The 18,835-nt window shown below is 39.1% G+C and overlaps 1 protein-coding gene across 2 annotated transcripts in view; it reads right to left on the bottom strand.

Annotated features, from left to right (window-relative positions):
* LOC126236953 (vitamin K-dependent gamma-carboxylase) overlaps positions 1–18,835 on the bottom strand; it is a 73,851-nt gene that overhangs the window by 15,820 nt on the left and 39,196 nt on the right. For both annotated transcript variants that reach the window (XM_049946650.1, XM_049946651.1), the window contains 2 exons: positions 6,604–6,747; positions 6,199–6,332 (listed from right to left, as the gene is read on the bottom strand). In XM_049946650.1, the coding sequence (XP_049802607.1) occupies positions 6,199–6,332; positions 6,604–6,747 (278 nt within the window). The remainder of the gene's footprint in view (positions 1–6,198; positions 6,333–6,603; positions 6,748–18,835) is intronic.

The raw sequence follows: 18,835 nt of genomic DNA, 5'->3' as shown, positions 1-18,835 counted from the left end.
TCTCATATTATCCTGAGTTTATTAAGTTGCAGAATGTACCACTAGTTGGTACACTGCTGCTTCTGTGTAACATTACTACATTATCATATGGTTAAAATGGGCCACATCTTTTCTATCATTTGCTTAATATGTGTGAGGAACATGGAAAAGCATTTTATCAATTGCTTTATTATTATCCATCTAATGAAACCAACTGGTTTATCATCAACCCCGGACCTTGCCATGGTGGGGTGGCTTGTGCGCCCCAATGGTACAATTAGTCATACAGTAGGTGCAACCACAATGGAGTGTAACTGTTGAGAGGCCAGACAAAAGTGTTATTCCTAAGGAGGGGCAACAGCCTTTTCAGTAGTTGCACAGGTAACAGTCTGTATGATTGACTGAACTGGTTTTATAATGTTAAACAACATGGCCTTGCTGTGCTGGTATTTTGAACGGCTGAAAGCAAGGGAAAACTACAGCCATTATTTTTCTCAAGCACCTGCATCTCTATTTTGTAGTTAATTGATCATGGCATCTCTTGGGTGGTAAAACAATCCTCCATTCTGGTCTCTGGGCAGGGACTACTCAAGAGAAAGTTTTCATTAGGAAATCTACATGCTGGACCGAGACTCAAACTCGCAATCTTTGCCATTCACGAGCAAGTGCTTTACCGACTGATCTACCCCAGCACAACCCACAACCTGTCCTCACAGCTTTACTTCTGCCAGTATCTCATCTCCTACCTTCCAGACTTCTCAGGAGCTCTCCTGCAAAACATGCAGAACTAGGACTCCTGAAATAACGGATACAGACTCTCTCCTGTGAACCTTGCAAGACTAGCAATCCTGGAAGAAAGGATATTGTGATGGCACAGCTTAGCCACAGTTGGTCCAGCACATAGTTTTAATCTGCCAGGAAGTTTCATATCAGCGTACACACTGCAATTCTGGAAACATCTCCAGGCTGTCGCTAAGCCATGTCTCCACAGTATCCTTTCTTCCAGGAGTGCTAGTCTTTCAAGGTTTGCAGGAGAGCTTCTGTGACGTTTGGAAGGTAAGAGATGAGATACTGGTGGAAGTAAAGCTGTGAGGACAGGGCGTGAGTCGTGCTGGGGTGGCTCTGTCAGAAAAGCATTTGCCTGCAAAAGGTAAAGGTCCCGAGTTTGAGTCTCGGTCCAGCACACAGTTTTAATTTGCTAAGAAGTTTCATATTAGTGCAGACTCCACTGCGGAGTGAAATTTCTTTTTGGGAATCTATGGGTTGGAGGGTGAAATGTTTGATCCCTCAAGAGGGCAGGTATGTTAGAAAATTTCAAAAGGGAAATGTGTAGATTGAAGTTAGGTATTGTGGGGATTAGTGAAGTTCTGCGGGTGGACGAACAAGACTTCTGGTCAGGTGAATACAACATTATAAATACAAAATCAAATAGGAGTAATGCTGGAATAGATCTAACAATGTATAAGAAACTGGAAGGCGGGTAACCTACTATGAACAGTATAGTGAACCCATTATCATAGCAAACATAGACATGAAGCCAGCAGTAGCAGTGCAGGTTTATACCAATGAGCTCTGCAGGTGATGAAGAGACTGAAAAAAGTATGAGAGATAAAAGAAATTATTCTGATAGGGAAATTTTAATTGTGATGGGGGACTGGAACTCAATAATAGAAAAAGGAAGAAAAGGAAAAAATAGTAGGTGAATATGGAATGAAAGCTGCTGCCTGGTATAATTCTGCACAGAGCATAATACACTAAAGCACCAAAGAAACCAGTATAGGCATGCATATTCAAATACAGAAATGTGTAAACAGGCAGAATGCAGTGCTGCGGTCGGCAGTGCCTATATAAGACAACAAGTGTCTGGCGCAATTGTTAGATTTGTTACTGCTGCTACAATAGCAGGTTATCAAGATTTAAGTGAGTTTGAATGTGGTGTTACAGTCAGCACATGAGTGATAGGACACAGCACCTCCAAGGTAGCAATGAAGTGGGGATTTTGCTGTACGACCATTTCATGAGTGTACCATGAATATCAGGAATCTGGTAAAAATCAAATCCCTGGCATCACTGTGGCCAGAAAAAGATCCTGCAAGAACAGGACCAACGATGACTGAAAAGAATTGTTCAACGTGACAGAAGTGCAACCCTTCTGCAAATGGCTGGGCCAACACTAAGTGTCCACATACGTGGACTCTGACCACAATTTGTTGGTTATGAACTATAGATTAAAACTAAATAAATTGCATAAATGTAGAAAATTAAAGAGATGAGACCTGGATAAGCTGAAAAAACTAGAGGTTGTTGAGAGCTTTCAAAGAGAGCATCACACAATGACAGACTGAAACAGGGTGAAGTAATATAGTAGAGATGAATGGGTAGTTGATAGAGGAAATAGTGAAGGCAGTAGAGGAACAAATAAATAAAAATTCGAGGCCTAGTAGAAAACAGGAGATATTTAATTTAACTGATGAAAGGAGAAAATATACAAATGCTGCAAATGAAGGAGACAAAATGGGGCAAAAAAGTTTAAAAAATGAGATTGACAGCAAATGCAAAATGGCTAAGCAGGAATGGCTAGAGGATAAATTTAAGGATACAAAAACAAAAATAACTGGGGGACAGATACCACCTACAGGAAAATCAAAGAGATGATGGAGAATTGAAAAGCAGCTGTATGAATATCAAGAGCTCATCTGGGAAGCCAGTGCTAGGCAAAGAAGGGAAAGCTGAAAAGTGGAAGGAGTATACAGAAGGGCTATACAAGCAAAATGTACTTGAAGGCAATATTATAGAAAGAGAAGGGGATGTAGATGAAGGTGAGATAGCAGATATGATACTGCATGAAGAATTTCACAGTGCACTGAAAGACCTAAGTTGAGACAAGGCCCCTGGAGTAGACAATATTCCCTCAGAACTACTGATATCCTTGGGAGAGCCAGCCATAACGAAACTATTCCACTGGTATCCAAGATGTATGAGACAGCTGAAATGCCCTTCAACTTCGAGAAGAATGTAATAATTCCAGTTCCAAAGAAAGCAGGAGCTGGCAGGTGTGAACAATACGGAACTATCAGTTTAATAAATCATGGTTGCAAAATACTAACATGAATAATTTACAAAACAATGGAAAACCATTACAAGCTGACCTCAGGGATGAGTAGTTTGGATTCTGGAGAAATGTAGGAACATCCAAGGTAATACTGACCATATAAGTTATCTTAGATGATCTGTTATGGAAAGGTAAATCTACATTTACAGCTTTTGCAGACTTGGAGAAAGCTTCTGACTGCCAAATGGAATACATTCTTTGAAATTCTGAAGGTAGCATGGGTAAAATATAGGGAGCAAAAGGTTCTATACAACTTGTACAGAAACAAGTGAGTAGTTATCCTTGTGCTCTTTTGCCAGAGATGTCTCCGAACCCCACGTTCAGCGAAGAGTCGTGGACGTCCAACAACTTAGCACCTGGTGATAGTTTCACTGCCCTTTACCACTTCCCGTAGAGAGTCAATGGGCATGAAAGGGAAGCACTGGTAGAGAAGGGATGCAGGAGCAGAAATAAAAACTTTGAGGATTGCTGATGACATTGTAATTCTGTCAGCGACAGCAAAGGAGTTGGAAGAACAGTTGAACAGAATGGACAGCGTCTTGAAAGGAAGATAAAAGGCAAAGAACAACAAAAGCAAAACATGAGTAATGAAATTCTGTCCAATTAAATCAGGCAATGCTGACAGAATTACTTTAGGAAATGGGACACTAAAAGCAGTAGATGAGTTTTGCTATTTAGGCAGTAAAATAAGTGATGGTGGCTGAAGTAGAGAGGATATAAAATGTAGACTGACAATGGAAAGAAAAATTTTTCTAAAGAAAAGAAATTTGTTAATGTTCAATATAGATTTAAGTGATACGAAATCTTTTCTGAAGGTATTTGTCTGGAGTGTATCTTTAAATGGAAGTAAAACAAGGACAATAAACAGTTCAGACATGAAGAGAATAGAAACTGCTGTAATGTGGTGCTGCAGAAGATTAGATGGGTAGATCATGTAGCCAATGAGGAGGTAGTGATCATCATTGGGGAGAAAAGGAATTTTTGGCATAACTTGACTAAAGAAGGAATCAGTTCATAGGACTCATTCTGAGACATCAAGGTATCAGCAATTTAGTACTTGAGGGAAGTTTGTGCATGTGCGTGTGTGTGTGTTTGTGTGTGTGTGTGTGGGGGGGGGGGGGGGGGGGGGGGTGCATGTCTGTCACTAGCTTCGCACAGAATTCTGTATATGGCTTGTCTTTTCTGTGATATAAGGAGCTGAATTTTCCATTTTAAGCCATAGTCCTGCATGATCTGATACTACTACAGTCAGATCCACGAATGATGGCGGTTCGCACATGTTGGGGCACGATAAGGATAGTGTTGTTGACCATTCCAAGTGACAGCTGCAGTATGTGCATTCGCATGCTTTCCGCTTGAAGAAAGCATATATCCTGCAAATTATGTCTCTCACTTGCTTCTGGAATGTATCACTTACCACTAACATCAGCCATGACAGCTCAAACAAATGGAATAAAAATTCAGCAAACAGCTCACTAGGATAACGTTTAATGCTTGCATTAGCTATGGCATTCACAGCAGAGCACTCTGAATATTACTGATCGCTCATTGGCTGTCGGAGTATGCATGAAGTAGGTGCGCAAAACTAGCCTAAACTCAACCGCTATTGTTCGTGACTCCAACTATAATTCTGTAGCACCACATTCAAGAGTGTCTCTGTATACATTACTAATTATGTTATCACAACATGCATTTAGTCTAAGGGCTTTTTATTCAGACAGTAGTAGTTCACTGGTTTCAGGGAATTAACCATGTGACTCACACTGTTCCTTTGCCATTTTTTTTATGTGTTAATGTCATCTACAATTATAATTTTATGCTGTTTATGTTTGGACAACTGCAGTATTAAAGAATTAATTTTTTTCTATAAATACTATCTCATCAGTTAGGAGTTCAATAATGTGAGACAATAATGAATTTCTGTTTGTGCATTACCACACCAGCTGCTTCAAACATATCTTCGAGATGTATTCTACTAAGGTCTATGACTGAGTAATGTTAATCAAGATTGCTTTTAATATAAACTGAGAGCATGTGAAATGTTTGTAGTAGCTGGTAACTAGAAGGTACCCAAAAGAAGAATACTAGTTTGTTTCAGATTGTTCTCTTACTCCTGAAATAGTTACATATGCAGATGATATGTTTGTTGTTTGCAAATATAAAGTTTATTATGACTTAGAGAACTGCTGCAGCAGTGTTATGAATGAAATAGTGGAGTATTTTATTGAAGGCCCTCTTAGTTTATGCACCAACAAAATGTTAGTCATGGAATTTGACAGGAAGAGGCAAAATGACACTGTGGTAGAAGTTTAATTACGCGACAAAATAGTAAGAAAAGGAACAGACTAGGTACAATGACCCAAGGTAAGTTACCTTACCCAGTACCCAGTCAGTTCCTTTTCTTACTATTTTGTTGCATAAGTAAAATCCTACCCCAGAGTCATTTTGCCTCTTCCTCTCACATTCAATGACTGACACTTTGTTGGCGCATAAACTAAGATGGCTTTCATTAAAATACAGGGTACTGATGTTGCACAGCATATGTGGCACCAGAAGTAAATGAACTTTAATCTACAGCAACATAATACAATAACCAGAAAGAAATACCATAATAACAGGACAGGACTGTGTGGATGCAGCAATCAAAGTAGGAAATTTATTGCCTTGTGCAGTTGTAAGCCTTCCAGTCCCAAAGTTGAAAGTTTACCTTAGAAAGCTACTTACCAGTAACTATTTTGTTCTTTGGAAAAGTACCATTATTTGACACAGAATAAAACACTCATGTAAGTAAAAATATGTTCTGGTGAATACTAAGTAAGATGCCTCTTTTTTGTTTGTACTATGTCCCACAGAATATTAAGTAATTACTATGTCATACTATTGGAATATATTGCACCTCTATAGAATAAATGAACAGGGAGATAATATTTATGTACACTGAAAAGCAATCATAAGCTCATGATGCAGTTAGAAAAATGAATTTGTAATGTTGATATGCAGCTTTTGAAAACATGCAAAATCATTTGATGTCAAACAACTTATTATTATTTTCATTATTATTATTAGTGTAATATGAACCATTGTATTCTGAAATTCACTTCAGTCACCTTTGTTATAAAATGAGAATAGGGTAAGAAAACCTGCAGGCCAGTGTATGAAATGAGCAATGTGGCAACAAAACTGTGTTTCCAAGTAAGTGAAAGTGTTTGTGCTGGGACAGCTGACTGCTGATGAGACTTAACTGAAAAAAGAAGAAAAACATACTTTAATAAATACCAATGACAACACAGTTTTAGGATGCATTTTCCTGTATACAGTGTAAGAATATAATAAAATTCAGAGTTTGTGTACTCAATAGTATTCACAAATATTCATTCAAAATGTACTTTGAATCTGTCCTCAATCTAGGTTTCCTTATGAATATATTAGTAATAAACTAATGTTATTGGCTTCAAAAGTATTAAATTATTTTTATTTCATTAGGAATTTCACAAGTTAAAATCAAAACTTACAATTCTTTAGCTTCTTCTCCTCCAATTTAGTCTTTGATAATGAGCGGCTCCACAGTAACTTTTTGATATTCAAATTACAAGTTTTTGGCCAATCAGGATAGCAGAATATTGGCATAGTTGCCAAGCATACATATGGAAACATTCCTGGGAAAGGAAAATATACTGGATGTAAGCACTGTAATAAAAAGGTACACTAAAGTCACATAGCATTAAAAGTCCAGTCATATACACATGCCAAATCCTACTTTGATACTGGATCAAAGATTTTCTAGTTAACAACTTAACAATTTCTTGAGCCTAGAGCAATACTGGAGCCAAAAAGTAGTGCCTCCATGTGACATAACAATACATAGTATAGAGGATGTTGTTTACCCTTTTAGTAAATATGAGATACTAGGAAAATTTTTCATCATTCTACTTTTTTTTAAACTTCATGAAATAATTTCCATTGCATTCAGCTCATTACACCAAAAGAATTTCCCTGACAGCTGAGCATTTTCAACATCTGAAACCTGACAGTACTTTTCATTTTGCAAAAATCCTTAAAACTGAATAATCACTTGTGGAAACAAGGTAAAATCATGTAGCAGAAGATTAGAGCAGTAGAATCCTTAAAACTGAACAATCACTTGTGGAAACAAGGTAAAATCACGTAGCAGAAGATTAGAGCAGTAGAATCTTTCACTAACATGTTGAAGTAGTGTGATATGAAAGAGCATTGAAACTCATAACAATAACTGGCAGAAGTTGACCCGAGTGGAGTGCAGGATCACAAATGTCATTGCAGCTGAGGAAACTTGCAACACAATGGAGGAATTACAGGAAGCGAATTAAATTTAGCTTATGACTCAACAACATAATACCAGAGCGTGATTAAATGTACAGAGCACTGAAACAAAATGTTTATTTAGATTTCTCATAGAGTAACCATTTTTAACTAGATTTTGCCTCAGTTTTCCCAAATTATTCCAAGCAAATGCTGCAATGGCACCTGTAAATGTGTTGTGACTGACATCTTCCCTGTCCTCTTTCCTGTTACTAACAGACGTAAAAAACTATATGTGTATGATCATCATCATCAGTGTTTTTGCTGTTGTTTCCATTTTATTTCATTTAAGAAGTTTTACACATCCCATGTAATTATCAAATGGCCCCAAACTACTTGCATAGTGCCAATGAATAAATTAAATAAATCCATATCCAAAAGTTTGTATTTGATGTTCTCTTTATGTATGTAATCTGTAGCAATCTACCAGGTGCTGTGTAATATAGAGGAACACATTTGTGACATGTGGCTGAAAAATGGCATTCCCAACTGTATCTATTCAAACCCCACACACAGTGAGCAACTTTTGAAATTAATAGATAGGTCTAAGAATAACTAGTATTTATTGTGCACAGTTAAGGTCCTCAACAGTCCTTGTTTCCTTATAAGGTTCAGACAAGGACTGCCCTGTCAAAATACAGTTCCAAAAACATATGAAGAAAAGTATATACCTGTGGGCTGTGAAAATTCCCTTGTGCAATATTTAACATTCACAATACACAAAATTTAGGCAGGGATCCCTCACTACATGATGTAGCCATAAGGCTTGAATTAGCACCCACTGCCTTGTTTACATATTCTTGAGACTATAACATTCTTAAAAAACCACATAGTCCCAAATGAATGCAGACTAAAGAAAAGCAGTAAAATTCGCAATCACTGCACTAAAATAACTTCAAACCAGCATTTGCTACATGCTAATATACATCTTGGTAAAAGGAGAGTTTTCCACATGGGCTTTTAGCTGTTCAGTAAGTTCCCCATGAGTATAAAGCCTACTGAAGACAGTATGCAATTTAGTAAAGCCACGACACGCATTCCGCTGCTCAACTCGCTGAGGTTCACTTCGTTACTGTTGCTTGCGTGTTCCAATGCCACTAGCCCAACGCCTTGTCCAGACGTAGGAATGGAGGAAGAGGCAAGATTGCTGCTGCTGTTGAGCTCCTGCTAAAGGCAGTCAGGAGCAATGGTTGCGGCAAGAAGAAGCGGAAGCCTGTGGCACAATTACAGTGCTATAAGTGTCAAAAGTTGGGACACATAGACAGGGAATGCGACGGCGCGGTTGCGTGTGTTAAGTGCGGGAAACCACACGACACATGAAACTGCAACAAACCAAGAGGTACCGCGACAACGTGCGTAAATTGCGGCGGCTCGCACGCCACAAATGCGTGCAGCTGCGGCTATCTGAAGACATAGAAGCAGCGGAAAGGGGCCACCACACACAGTGAAGAAGAAAAGGTGGACACCCCACCCTCCTACTCTAGTAGGGGAAGCGGGCTGCACCACAAAGACGATGTGGACGCTTTCCGCCAAGCACTGCAGGAAGCCAATGAGGACGCAATCACAGCGCCCAAATCCACCATGGCGGAGGAGAGTGTGGCCCTGAGAGCGGAACTAGACGAGACGTGTTGGGAGATGACACAACTAAGGGTTGCCCTATACCTCGCGTCTCGCACGACACTGGATGTGGCGCTGACCCCCACTAGTACAGGGTAGTCACGGCAACACAAATGACCACCTCTCTGGCTGACGCGGCAATGCAGGTTGCTAGGGAGGTGGTCATGGAGTCTGGGACAACCACCGACAACAAGGAGACGGCCCCCTCGGAAGCAGCCATCACTCCTGTCTCTGCGGAAACACAGACGACAGAGGAGACGCCCATGGAAACCGAGGGAGAAGAAGAAGATGAGCCGTTCGAGTGCCTCCCCCTCCCCAACAAGAACTGTGTGAGAAAGGTGCTCACCAAGATCACAGATTCCCTGCGCGACAGCAGCTACCCCCATCATGGCAATCCCTATCCTTTCACGGTAACCAACATCCCTCCCCTACCCCATAAACCACATCCATTCCACTGGGGGTGCGAACCCTTAAACCAGAAAATCAATGTGAGGGAACTCGTCCGGCGTGCAGATCTGGAGCTGATAAACGGGCATCCGATCTTCACCGACGAGGACTGGCGGTACATGACGGACCAAGCCGTCCTGTACATCGAGCAACAGACGCCGCCTGTGGACATCTCCCGCCTGAAGAAGATCGAGTGTAGGCAGCCCAGAAGTAACAAGAAGAAGAAGAATAAGAAGCCGCTGGAGGCATCTGGCAGATAATTCTTTCTTTTACAGAAACCAGAGGCCAATCCGAAACCCTAACAGCGAGGAATTGAGGAGGAATAGCTTAGTCAAGCTTAAATTCCTACACCTCGGGCCAAGGCAGGCCCATCAATATAGCGACAGCGACAGAGTAAAGCCATGAACTGTTACGTGCTGCATCACGGTTTTTGGTCTATAAAAGATGACCTGGGATAGTAATTGTGCTGGTTATGATCAAGTGCAACATATAAGCAACTCAGTGAAACAAATCTTATACAAATCTGTTGCAGTTTACTGTAGGCCATCATCTACCCAATGTAAATATAAACATTGATCACTTTGAGCAAATAAATAAATAAAGTTACATAATTAATTTTCGTTTGTTTGAAGGCACTTGTCTGTAATCCTGGTTTCCACTTAAATTCCCATGCCACAGTATCACAGCATGTGTCTGGAGGTGCCAAAACAAACTGGCACAGCTCATAGATAAAGTGGAGAATCTCACAGAAATTTGTTTCTTTGTATCAGCCATTTGATCACACCAGCAATGAAAATATATAATGAGATATTGGACAATACAATACACAACAATACAAGATTAAGAATAAATTTACAATATGAAATAATAATCAGTCTTGACTGCAAATTTTTACTAAAAATTAAAACTCACATGTCAGCAGTAACCAGTTTCAATCATATCCAGATCATCATTACACCATGTCTTTGGAATGAAAAAAAAAAAATAATTCTACTTAGAGAGTAACAGGTGCAAAATTATACAATCCACCTGCATAAATGGATACATAATCACAATTAAATTGAAAAGTTTTTATATAATTAGGTGGTGAGCAGAGACAATGATTGGAGCACTGGCAACTGTCAGAAGACTCCTCTGGCAACTGCTAAATAGCATCAAAATGCTCCAGAATTACAAAGGGTAAGCTCAACCCATCACCTGCTGCATGATCTCAACAGGAACCAATATAACTTCATATACAATGTTAACGTATGCAACAACTTAAAATATCAGTATAGATACAAATAAAATATGATATGAAACATTACACAAATTAAGTAGGCTGTAGTAGTAATTACTTTACATTTGCAGAAGATAATTACAAATGTGCATGAACAATCTATAAAATTCATTGTAAGAAGGCTAAACTGCCATCTATGGGCACTGCGCAAAAGTTCAGACTGAGGTGTTGAAGCAAAGATAAGCACTGAGATACCAGCCATTGCCGTGGAGAAGGCAATGTGGAACCTCTCGATGAACAGTGTCAGTGGCGTGGAATATTGCACGCCAGAAATGTAATGGCAGAAGCATGCCATCACTCACTACAGAGACAGGGTGCTGTTACATCTCTGGCATGCCATATTCCTTGCCACTGACACTACTCATCGCGAGGTTTCACATTACCTGCTCCACAGCAATGGCTGGCATCTCTACACTTATCTTTACTTCAACAGTGCAGTTTGAACTTTCACCCAGTGTCCGTAAATGGTAGTTTAGTGTTCTTACAACTAACTTTATTGGTTGTTCATGCACATTTGTAATTAACTTTTGTAGATATCAAGTAATCTTACTATGGCCAACTTATATTAATGTAATATTTCATACCATCAATGTAGGAAAAGATAGGTTGCTACTTACTGTAAAGACTACATGCTAAATTGCAGACAGGCACAACTTTCGGCTGCAACCCTTGGCAGAAAATGGGAAAAACAAAAACACACAAAATTCATTCACACAAGCCCGCACACCTCACACACACATGACCGTCAACTCCAGAAGCTCTGGCCAGAATGCCAAGACTGAGCCTGAGCTGCCAGAATTGGCAGTTATGTGTGTGTGTGTGTGTGTGTGTGTGTGTGAATGAATTGTGTGTGTTTCTGTTTTCCTCTTCTTCTGATGAAACCTGCAGCCAAAAGCTTTATGTGTAAGTGTCTATTAATTGTGGCTGTCCTGCAACTTAAAATGTAATCCTTATGGCAAGCAGCACTCTATCTTTTCCTACAGTGTTGATATTCCTAACTGCAGTTTCCATTGTTTAATGTTTCATATTGTATTTTATTCATATCTAGATTGATATTTACAGTCATCACATACATTATTATTATACATCAAGCCCTATTGGCTCGTGATGAGGTTGTGCAGCAAGAGAGGGTCAGAGCTTTCCCTTTATAGCATTTTCACACTACTTAGCAGTTGTAAGAGATTTCTTCTGACACTTCTTAGTGATTCGCTCATCATATCTGCTAACTGCCTAATGGTATAAACACCTTTCTATTTTATTATGATCATGTATCCATATTTTATTTACACAATAAAATGGATCGTATAATTTTGGTACCTGCTATCCTGTAAGGAGAACTTTATAAATTCTTTTCTTTTTTCTTTCATGCCAGAGACGTGGTCTGATGCTGATATAGATATGACTGAAACCGGTTGCCACTGACATACAATTTTCAATTTTTAGTAAAAATTTGCAATCAAGACTGATTATTATTTCAAATTATCTAGTCAGATTGTTACTTTCCAGTAACATTTTCAAATCTGCAATACTCAGCAATAAACATCAGTGCTGTGGACTTCTTGTCAGTACCACAATACACATTTTAAATATATGAATGGTTTTCAATGGAATACAATTAGAGTTGAAATTTGATATCCAATACAATACAATACAATACAATGGAAAGATGGTACTACCTCTTGTTGTTGTTGTTGCTGTTGTCTTCAGTCCAAAGACTGGTTTGATGCAGCTCTCCATGCTACCCTCCCACTTTGGCCATCATCAGTTATTTTGCTGCCCAAACAGCAAAACTCACCTACTACTTTCAGTGTCTCCTTTCCTAATGTAATTCGTTTGGCATCCTCTGATTTAATTTGCCATTAGCCTTGTTTTGCTGTTGTTTATATTCATCTGATACCCTCCTTTCAAGACACTATCCATTCCGTTCAACTGCTCTTCCAAGTCCTTTGCTCTCTCTGACAGAGTTACAATGTCATCAGCAAACCTCAAAGTTTTTATTTCTTCTCTGTGAATTTCAATCCCTACTCTCAATTTTTCTTTGGTTTCTTTTACTAGTTGTTCAATGTACAGACTGAATAACACTGGAGATGGGCTACAACCTTGCCTCACTCTCTTCTAAACCATTGCTTCCGTATCATGTCCCTCAGCTCTTATAAATGCTGTCTGGCTTCGCTCCCTGTATTTTACCCCTGCTACCTTCAGAATGTCAAAGAGAGTATTCCAGTCAATATTTTCGAAAGCTTTATCTAAGTCTACAAAAGCTATAAGAGTAAGTTTATCTTTCCTTAACAAATCTTATAAGTCGTAGAGTCAGTATTGCCTTACGTGTTCCTACATTTCTCCAGAATCCAAACTGATCTTCGCCAAGGCCAGCTTCTACCAATTTTTTTATTCTTCTGTAAAGAATTCATGTTAGTATTTTGCAACCTTGACTTAGTAAACTGATAGTTCAGTAATTTTAAAATTTCAGCAACTGCTTTCTATGGAATTGGAATTACTACCTTCTTCTTGAAGTCCTGTCACATAAATCTCACACACCAGATGGAAGAGTTTTGTCATGCTGGCTCTCCCAAAGCTATCAGTAGTTCTAATGGAATATTGTCTATCCCTGGCGCCTTGTTCCAACTTAGATCTTTCAGAGCTCTGTTAAATTCTTCTTGTAGTATCGTATCTTCCATCTTCTCTTCATCAACATCCACCTCCCTTTCTATAATGTTGCCTTCAAGTTCATCTCCCTTTTATAGACCTTCTATATAACTCCTTCCATCCTTTGAGCTTTCCCTTCTTTGCTTAGGACTGGTTTTCCATCTGAGCCATTGGTATTCATAGAGCTGCATCACTTTTCCCCAAAGACCACTTTAATTTTCCTGTAGGCAATATGCACCTTTCCCCTAGTCAAATTCACTTCTAAATCTTTACGTCAGTCCTCTAGCCATTCCTCCATAGCCATTTTGCAGTTCCTGTTTTTTTGAATGTTTGTATTCCCTTTTGCATGCTTCATTTGCTGCATTTTTAAATTTTCTCCATTCATCGATTAATTGTGTATGTATATGTGTGGATGGATATGTGTGTGTGTGCGCGAGTGTATACCTGTCCTTTTTTCCCCCTAAGGTAAGTCTTTCCGCTCCCGGGATTGGAATGACTCCTTACCCTCTCCCTTAAAACCCACATCCTTTCGTCTTTCCCTCTCCTTTCCCTCTTTCCTGATGAGGCATCAGTTTGTTGCGAAAGCTTGAATTTTGTGTGTGTGTTTGTGTTTGTTTGTGTGTCTATCGACCTGCCAGCGCTTTCGTTCAGTAAGTCACATCATCTTTGTTTTTACATATATTAATATGTATTGTGTTATACAAAGATTTCTACTAGGCCTTGTCTTTTTACCATTTGATCCTCTGCTGCCTTCACTGTTTCATCTCTCAAAGCTACCCATTCATCTTCTACTGTATTCCTTCCCCCTGTTCTAGTCAACCATTCCCTAATGCTCTCTATGAAACTCTCAACAACCTCTGATTCTTTCAAATTATCGAGATCCATCTCCTTAATTTCCTACCTTTTTCCAATTTCTTTAGTTTCAATCTACAGTTCATGGTTAGAGACCACATCTGCCTGTGGTAACGTCTTAGAATTTAAAATCTGGTTCCTAAATCTCTGTCTAGCCAATATATAATCAATTGAAAACCTTCCAGTGTCTCCTGGTATCTTCCATGCATACAACCTTCTTTTATGATTCTAAGCCAAGGGATCTAACATTCCACGCTCCAATCTGCAGAATGCCAGTTTTGTTTCTCCTGATGAGCATATCCTCCTGAGTAGTCCCCACCTGGAGATCCAAATGGGGGACTATTTTACTCCTGGAATATTTTATTGAAGAGGATGCCATTATCATGTAACCATGAAGTAGAGCTGCATGCCCTTCGGAAATATTATGGCTGTAGTTTCTTGTTGCTTTCAGCTGTTTGCAGTACCAGCAGAGCAAGGCCAGTTTAGTTGATGTTACAAGGCCAGGTCAGTCAATTATCCACAATGTTGCACATGCAACTAGTGAAAAGACTGCTGCCCCTCTTCAGGAACCACAAGTTTGTTTGGGCTCTTAAGAGATTCCCTCAGTTGTGGTTGCACCTACGGTACGGCTATCTGTATAGCTGAGACACGCAAGCCACCCCACCAATGGCTATGTCTGTGGTTCATTGGAGGGTGGAATTACCTCTTAAGAAATAAGAATCAAGAAATAATAATCAAGCTAATGTTTTACCTCTTAATAAAAATATTTATCAAGCTAAGTACAGAAGCTGTATACTCTTTAATATAATAGAATCAGTGATGCAGCTGATACTCCATAATTGCCACCTGAAGTTATTTTCTATCACCAGTGTTTTTAGTATGTGTTACTAAACAGCTTCATTCCCAAGTGTGTACTTCCTTTCTGGTATGGACTTGAGTTTGCATGTACTAAATGTAGACTTGAGTTTGCATGTGCTAAACGCAGGTTCTTTTGTATTCTTACATTATAAGTGTCATTTCAACAGTCTTGCACACTGCACATGCATGATGGTGGCATGAATAAGTTGAAATTCATGTCAGTTGTTAGTGAGACTTTAGGCATGATGATTGTGTTTGCTGGTTTACAGGGCTTTGTTGTCGGTAATTTAGTTTCAAAATGGAAGCTGGAACTGAGTCAGCTTGGATTACACATAATGACTAGCATTCCTATATTAAAATTGAAGAACCTAACACAAACCGATAAAGCTTTGAGATAGGTGTGTGGGAATAATGTAGCGGCTAGTAACACATTATCACAGTGGTGTGCTTGTTTCTGTGAAGGTTGGGAAAGCACTGAAGGCAACCCAAGAAATGGAGGGCCATCAACCGCAACAGACTACAGCTCTCAGGTTATTGTTAATGACATTTTGAGACAGGATTGACAAAAAACGTGAGGAAATAGTATATGGTGCCAGAATGTTTGTCACTTCACATTACAGAATCATAACTGAAAAGTTGAAGATGGGAAAATCTGCTGCCAGATGGGCTCCACATGAGCTGAGTGAAGAGCAGAAAGCAAGTCACAAAAGAATTGCAGAAGGATTGCTTCAGCCTTATCGAATGAAAGGACAACAGTTTCTTAAAAGTACTGTTGCACTTGATGAAATCTGGATATAAGATTCTGAGCAAGACCTGAAGTCTCCATTGCCACAATGGGAAAGTTCCCACTATCTTCACACCCAAAAAAATTCCTCTGCCAACAGTCAAAGATGAAACTGATGATGATCTTGTTGTACGACATGAGTGGAGTCATAGCTACAAATAGAGTGCCCCAAGGAATGTCTATAGTAGGCAGATGGTACAAGCTGTTTCTGCAAAATGTTTTGTGCCTGAAAATTGGTCAAAGAAGGCCTAACATGCTCACAGATGGTGTCCTCATTTTGCATGATAATGCGAAACTGCACATTGCACTACTAGTGAGAGAAAAATTTGACAAAAGGGGATGGCAAATACTTCCTCACCCACCACACAGTCCTGATATGAGACCCCAGACATTGATTTGTTTCCCAAATTGAAGGAGCAACTCTACAGATAACGTTTTGACACAACTGACGATGCAACCAGTTAGGTGACACGAGTAATCAAACAGTTCAACAACAAAGGCATGGTATCTGGAATATAGATGTTGCCAAAATGTTGAGAAGCTGTCATAAGCAAGAACGGAGATTATATTGAAAGTCTGTAAAGATATTTTGTAAAATAAAATATTTTCTTCAATCCTATCTTACAGTGTGCAGAACTTTTGAAATGTCCTTCATATGTTTGTAGATTCAGATTTTTTCCCATCACCACCTTAAATACCTCTCTTAAGAAATTTCAATGTTTCAGCTACATTGGAGCAAGGGGTAATGGTAGTATTTTTAGTTATCTAAAATAGGCATATGAGATTCTCTACTTTTTTGCCAGTTATTTTTCTTAGAGCTCTCTTTCACTTCTTGAAAGTGTTTCATGATTTTGATGAGTTTCCTCAGAAACTGATTTGCTATGTAAAGTGTTTAGTCAGCACTGTACAATACTCTACTCTTTATAAATGGGCAGCACAATTTTGTTTCAGCCCCTCTAGCAGCATGCAACAGTATTGTGGTGCAGGGATTTCAATTTTTACCAGGACTGCAGACATGTACCTGCAAAAATTGTATTACTTCATTTTTTAGGTGATAAACAAACATTTATGACTCACTCTCATATATCTAATAGTACTTTATAGCATCACTGCTGGCACTGCTGAAGTGAGACTAATAGGAGAAGAGAATTTATTGCCAAGTCTGCACATCACAGTCTGTACTAATGAGACAACTATAATAAAAATATCTTTGGCTTGAATCTCATAATGACACATCTTTTACAATGCTCCAATATTGCGCCAACACTTGGGAGAAATCTGCACAGTCCACTACAGCAACTGGGTGAAGTGCATCTCATCCCATCCAAGTATAAAATTTTGTGGCCCAGTGCAGTTCTTTCCAATATGTGCCTTCCAAACATGAATAATTGTAGTGCTATGACAGTCTAAATGGATTAGAACTTCATGACATACAAAATAGCATTCAGCCATTTTAAACTCCTTAATTTAAACATACAATGTCATCTGAATAGATGAACAGTATATTGATCTCTCAGAGAATATGTATATAATGTAGTTCCTTTTGAAGAGTCATTTTTTATCTGCCTTTCTTGAGGGTATTCAGCATTTTGATTTAGTACTGAGTGGAGTCAATCCAAACAAAGACAGCTCATCAGATTCATTGTCAATTTAAACTATAGTTTTTCTTGTCAGTGATAACTGAAGTGTAATTTTACACGCCTGTTTGCTAGTATGCCCAAAAGAGGTTGGTTGATTTCGAGGAAGGGACCAAACAGTGAGGTTATCAGTCCCATCGGATTAGGAAGGGAAGTCGGCTGTGTCCTCTTAAAGGAACCATCCCAGGATTTACCTGAAGCGATTTTAGGGAAATCACGGAAAACCAAAATCAGGATGGCCAGACATGGGTTAGAGCCGTCATCCTCCCAAATGTGAGTCCAGTGTTTTAACCACAGCTCCACCTCACTCAGTAAATTAAACAGGGAACACTTCCTAATTTTCTGCAAAATTAAATTCAGTTGTCATCCGAAAATGCCTAATAAGCCGAAAGTCAGTTCTTGACAAAATAAATATAATTTTGCAGAACATTAGGAAGTGTTTTCTATTTAATGTTGTTATGTTCTGCCAAGCACTGACAGAAAATGCAGTTAATAGTATGATTATCAGTTCAACAACATTTATTGCTAGGGAGAGCAGAATTTGAAGAACAACCCATATTATGCAAACAATTTATATGAACATCCTTTTTAAGAATCCATTACACATAAGTTAATCAAGTAAAACTAGAAATAACTATATTTTCTATTGTTATTTACAATGATGAGCCAAAACATTATAACCATCTGGTTAATAGCATATTGGTCTGTCTTTGGAACACAGTACACTCATGATTCTATGTGGCCTGGATTTGGCATCACCTTTAGGTATGTGAGAACATGCACAGCTCACATTGATTTCCATAAATTATGGGCAGATGGTCTGTGAGAGTGGAGCTGGGACTTGACAGTGTCACCACTGGGTTCACGCGAAGTTGGTGGCCAAGACATCAGCATTAGTTTATTATTGTGCTCCTCAAACCATTGTAGAATGATTTTGGCCTTATGTAGCTGTAAGTTTTCATTCCCATCAAGAAGACGTCAAGCATGAAGGAAAGCAAGTGGTCTGCAATTACATTCACGTGCTCCACAGATATCATGATGCCATCAATAACTACCACAAGACCCATAGAAGACCAGTTGAATGTCCCCTTATAGCATGATACTGCCCCACTGACCTGCCTTTGTGGTGTGGTGCATGTTTCAATCATTCTTTCACCTAGTTAACTAAAGGCCTGCTGTTACAAGAAACATTTCTGTTGATCAGTGGTCCAATCTCAAAGATGTGATGCCCATTGCAATCTTAACTGATGATGTCATCAGGTCAGTATGGGAACATATAGGAGTTG

Source organism: Schistocerca nitens, chromosome 2, assembly GCF_023898315.1.
Source record: "Schistocerca nitens isolate TAMUIC-IGC-003100 chromosome 2, iqSchNite1.1, whole genome shotgun sequence".
NCBI classification, from domain to species: Eukaryota; Metazoa; Arthropoda; class Insecta; order Orthoptera; family Acrididae; genus Schistocerca; species Schistocerca nitens.
The sequence above is the reverse complement of the archived record's forward strand: the minus strand, read 5'-3'. Positions and strand labels throughout refer to the sequence as shown.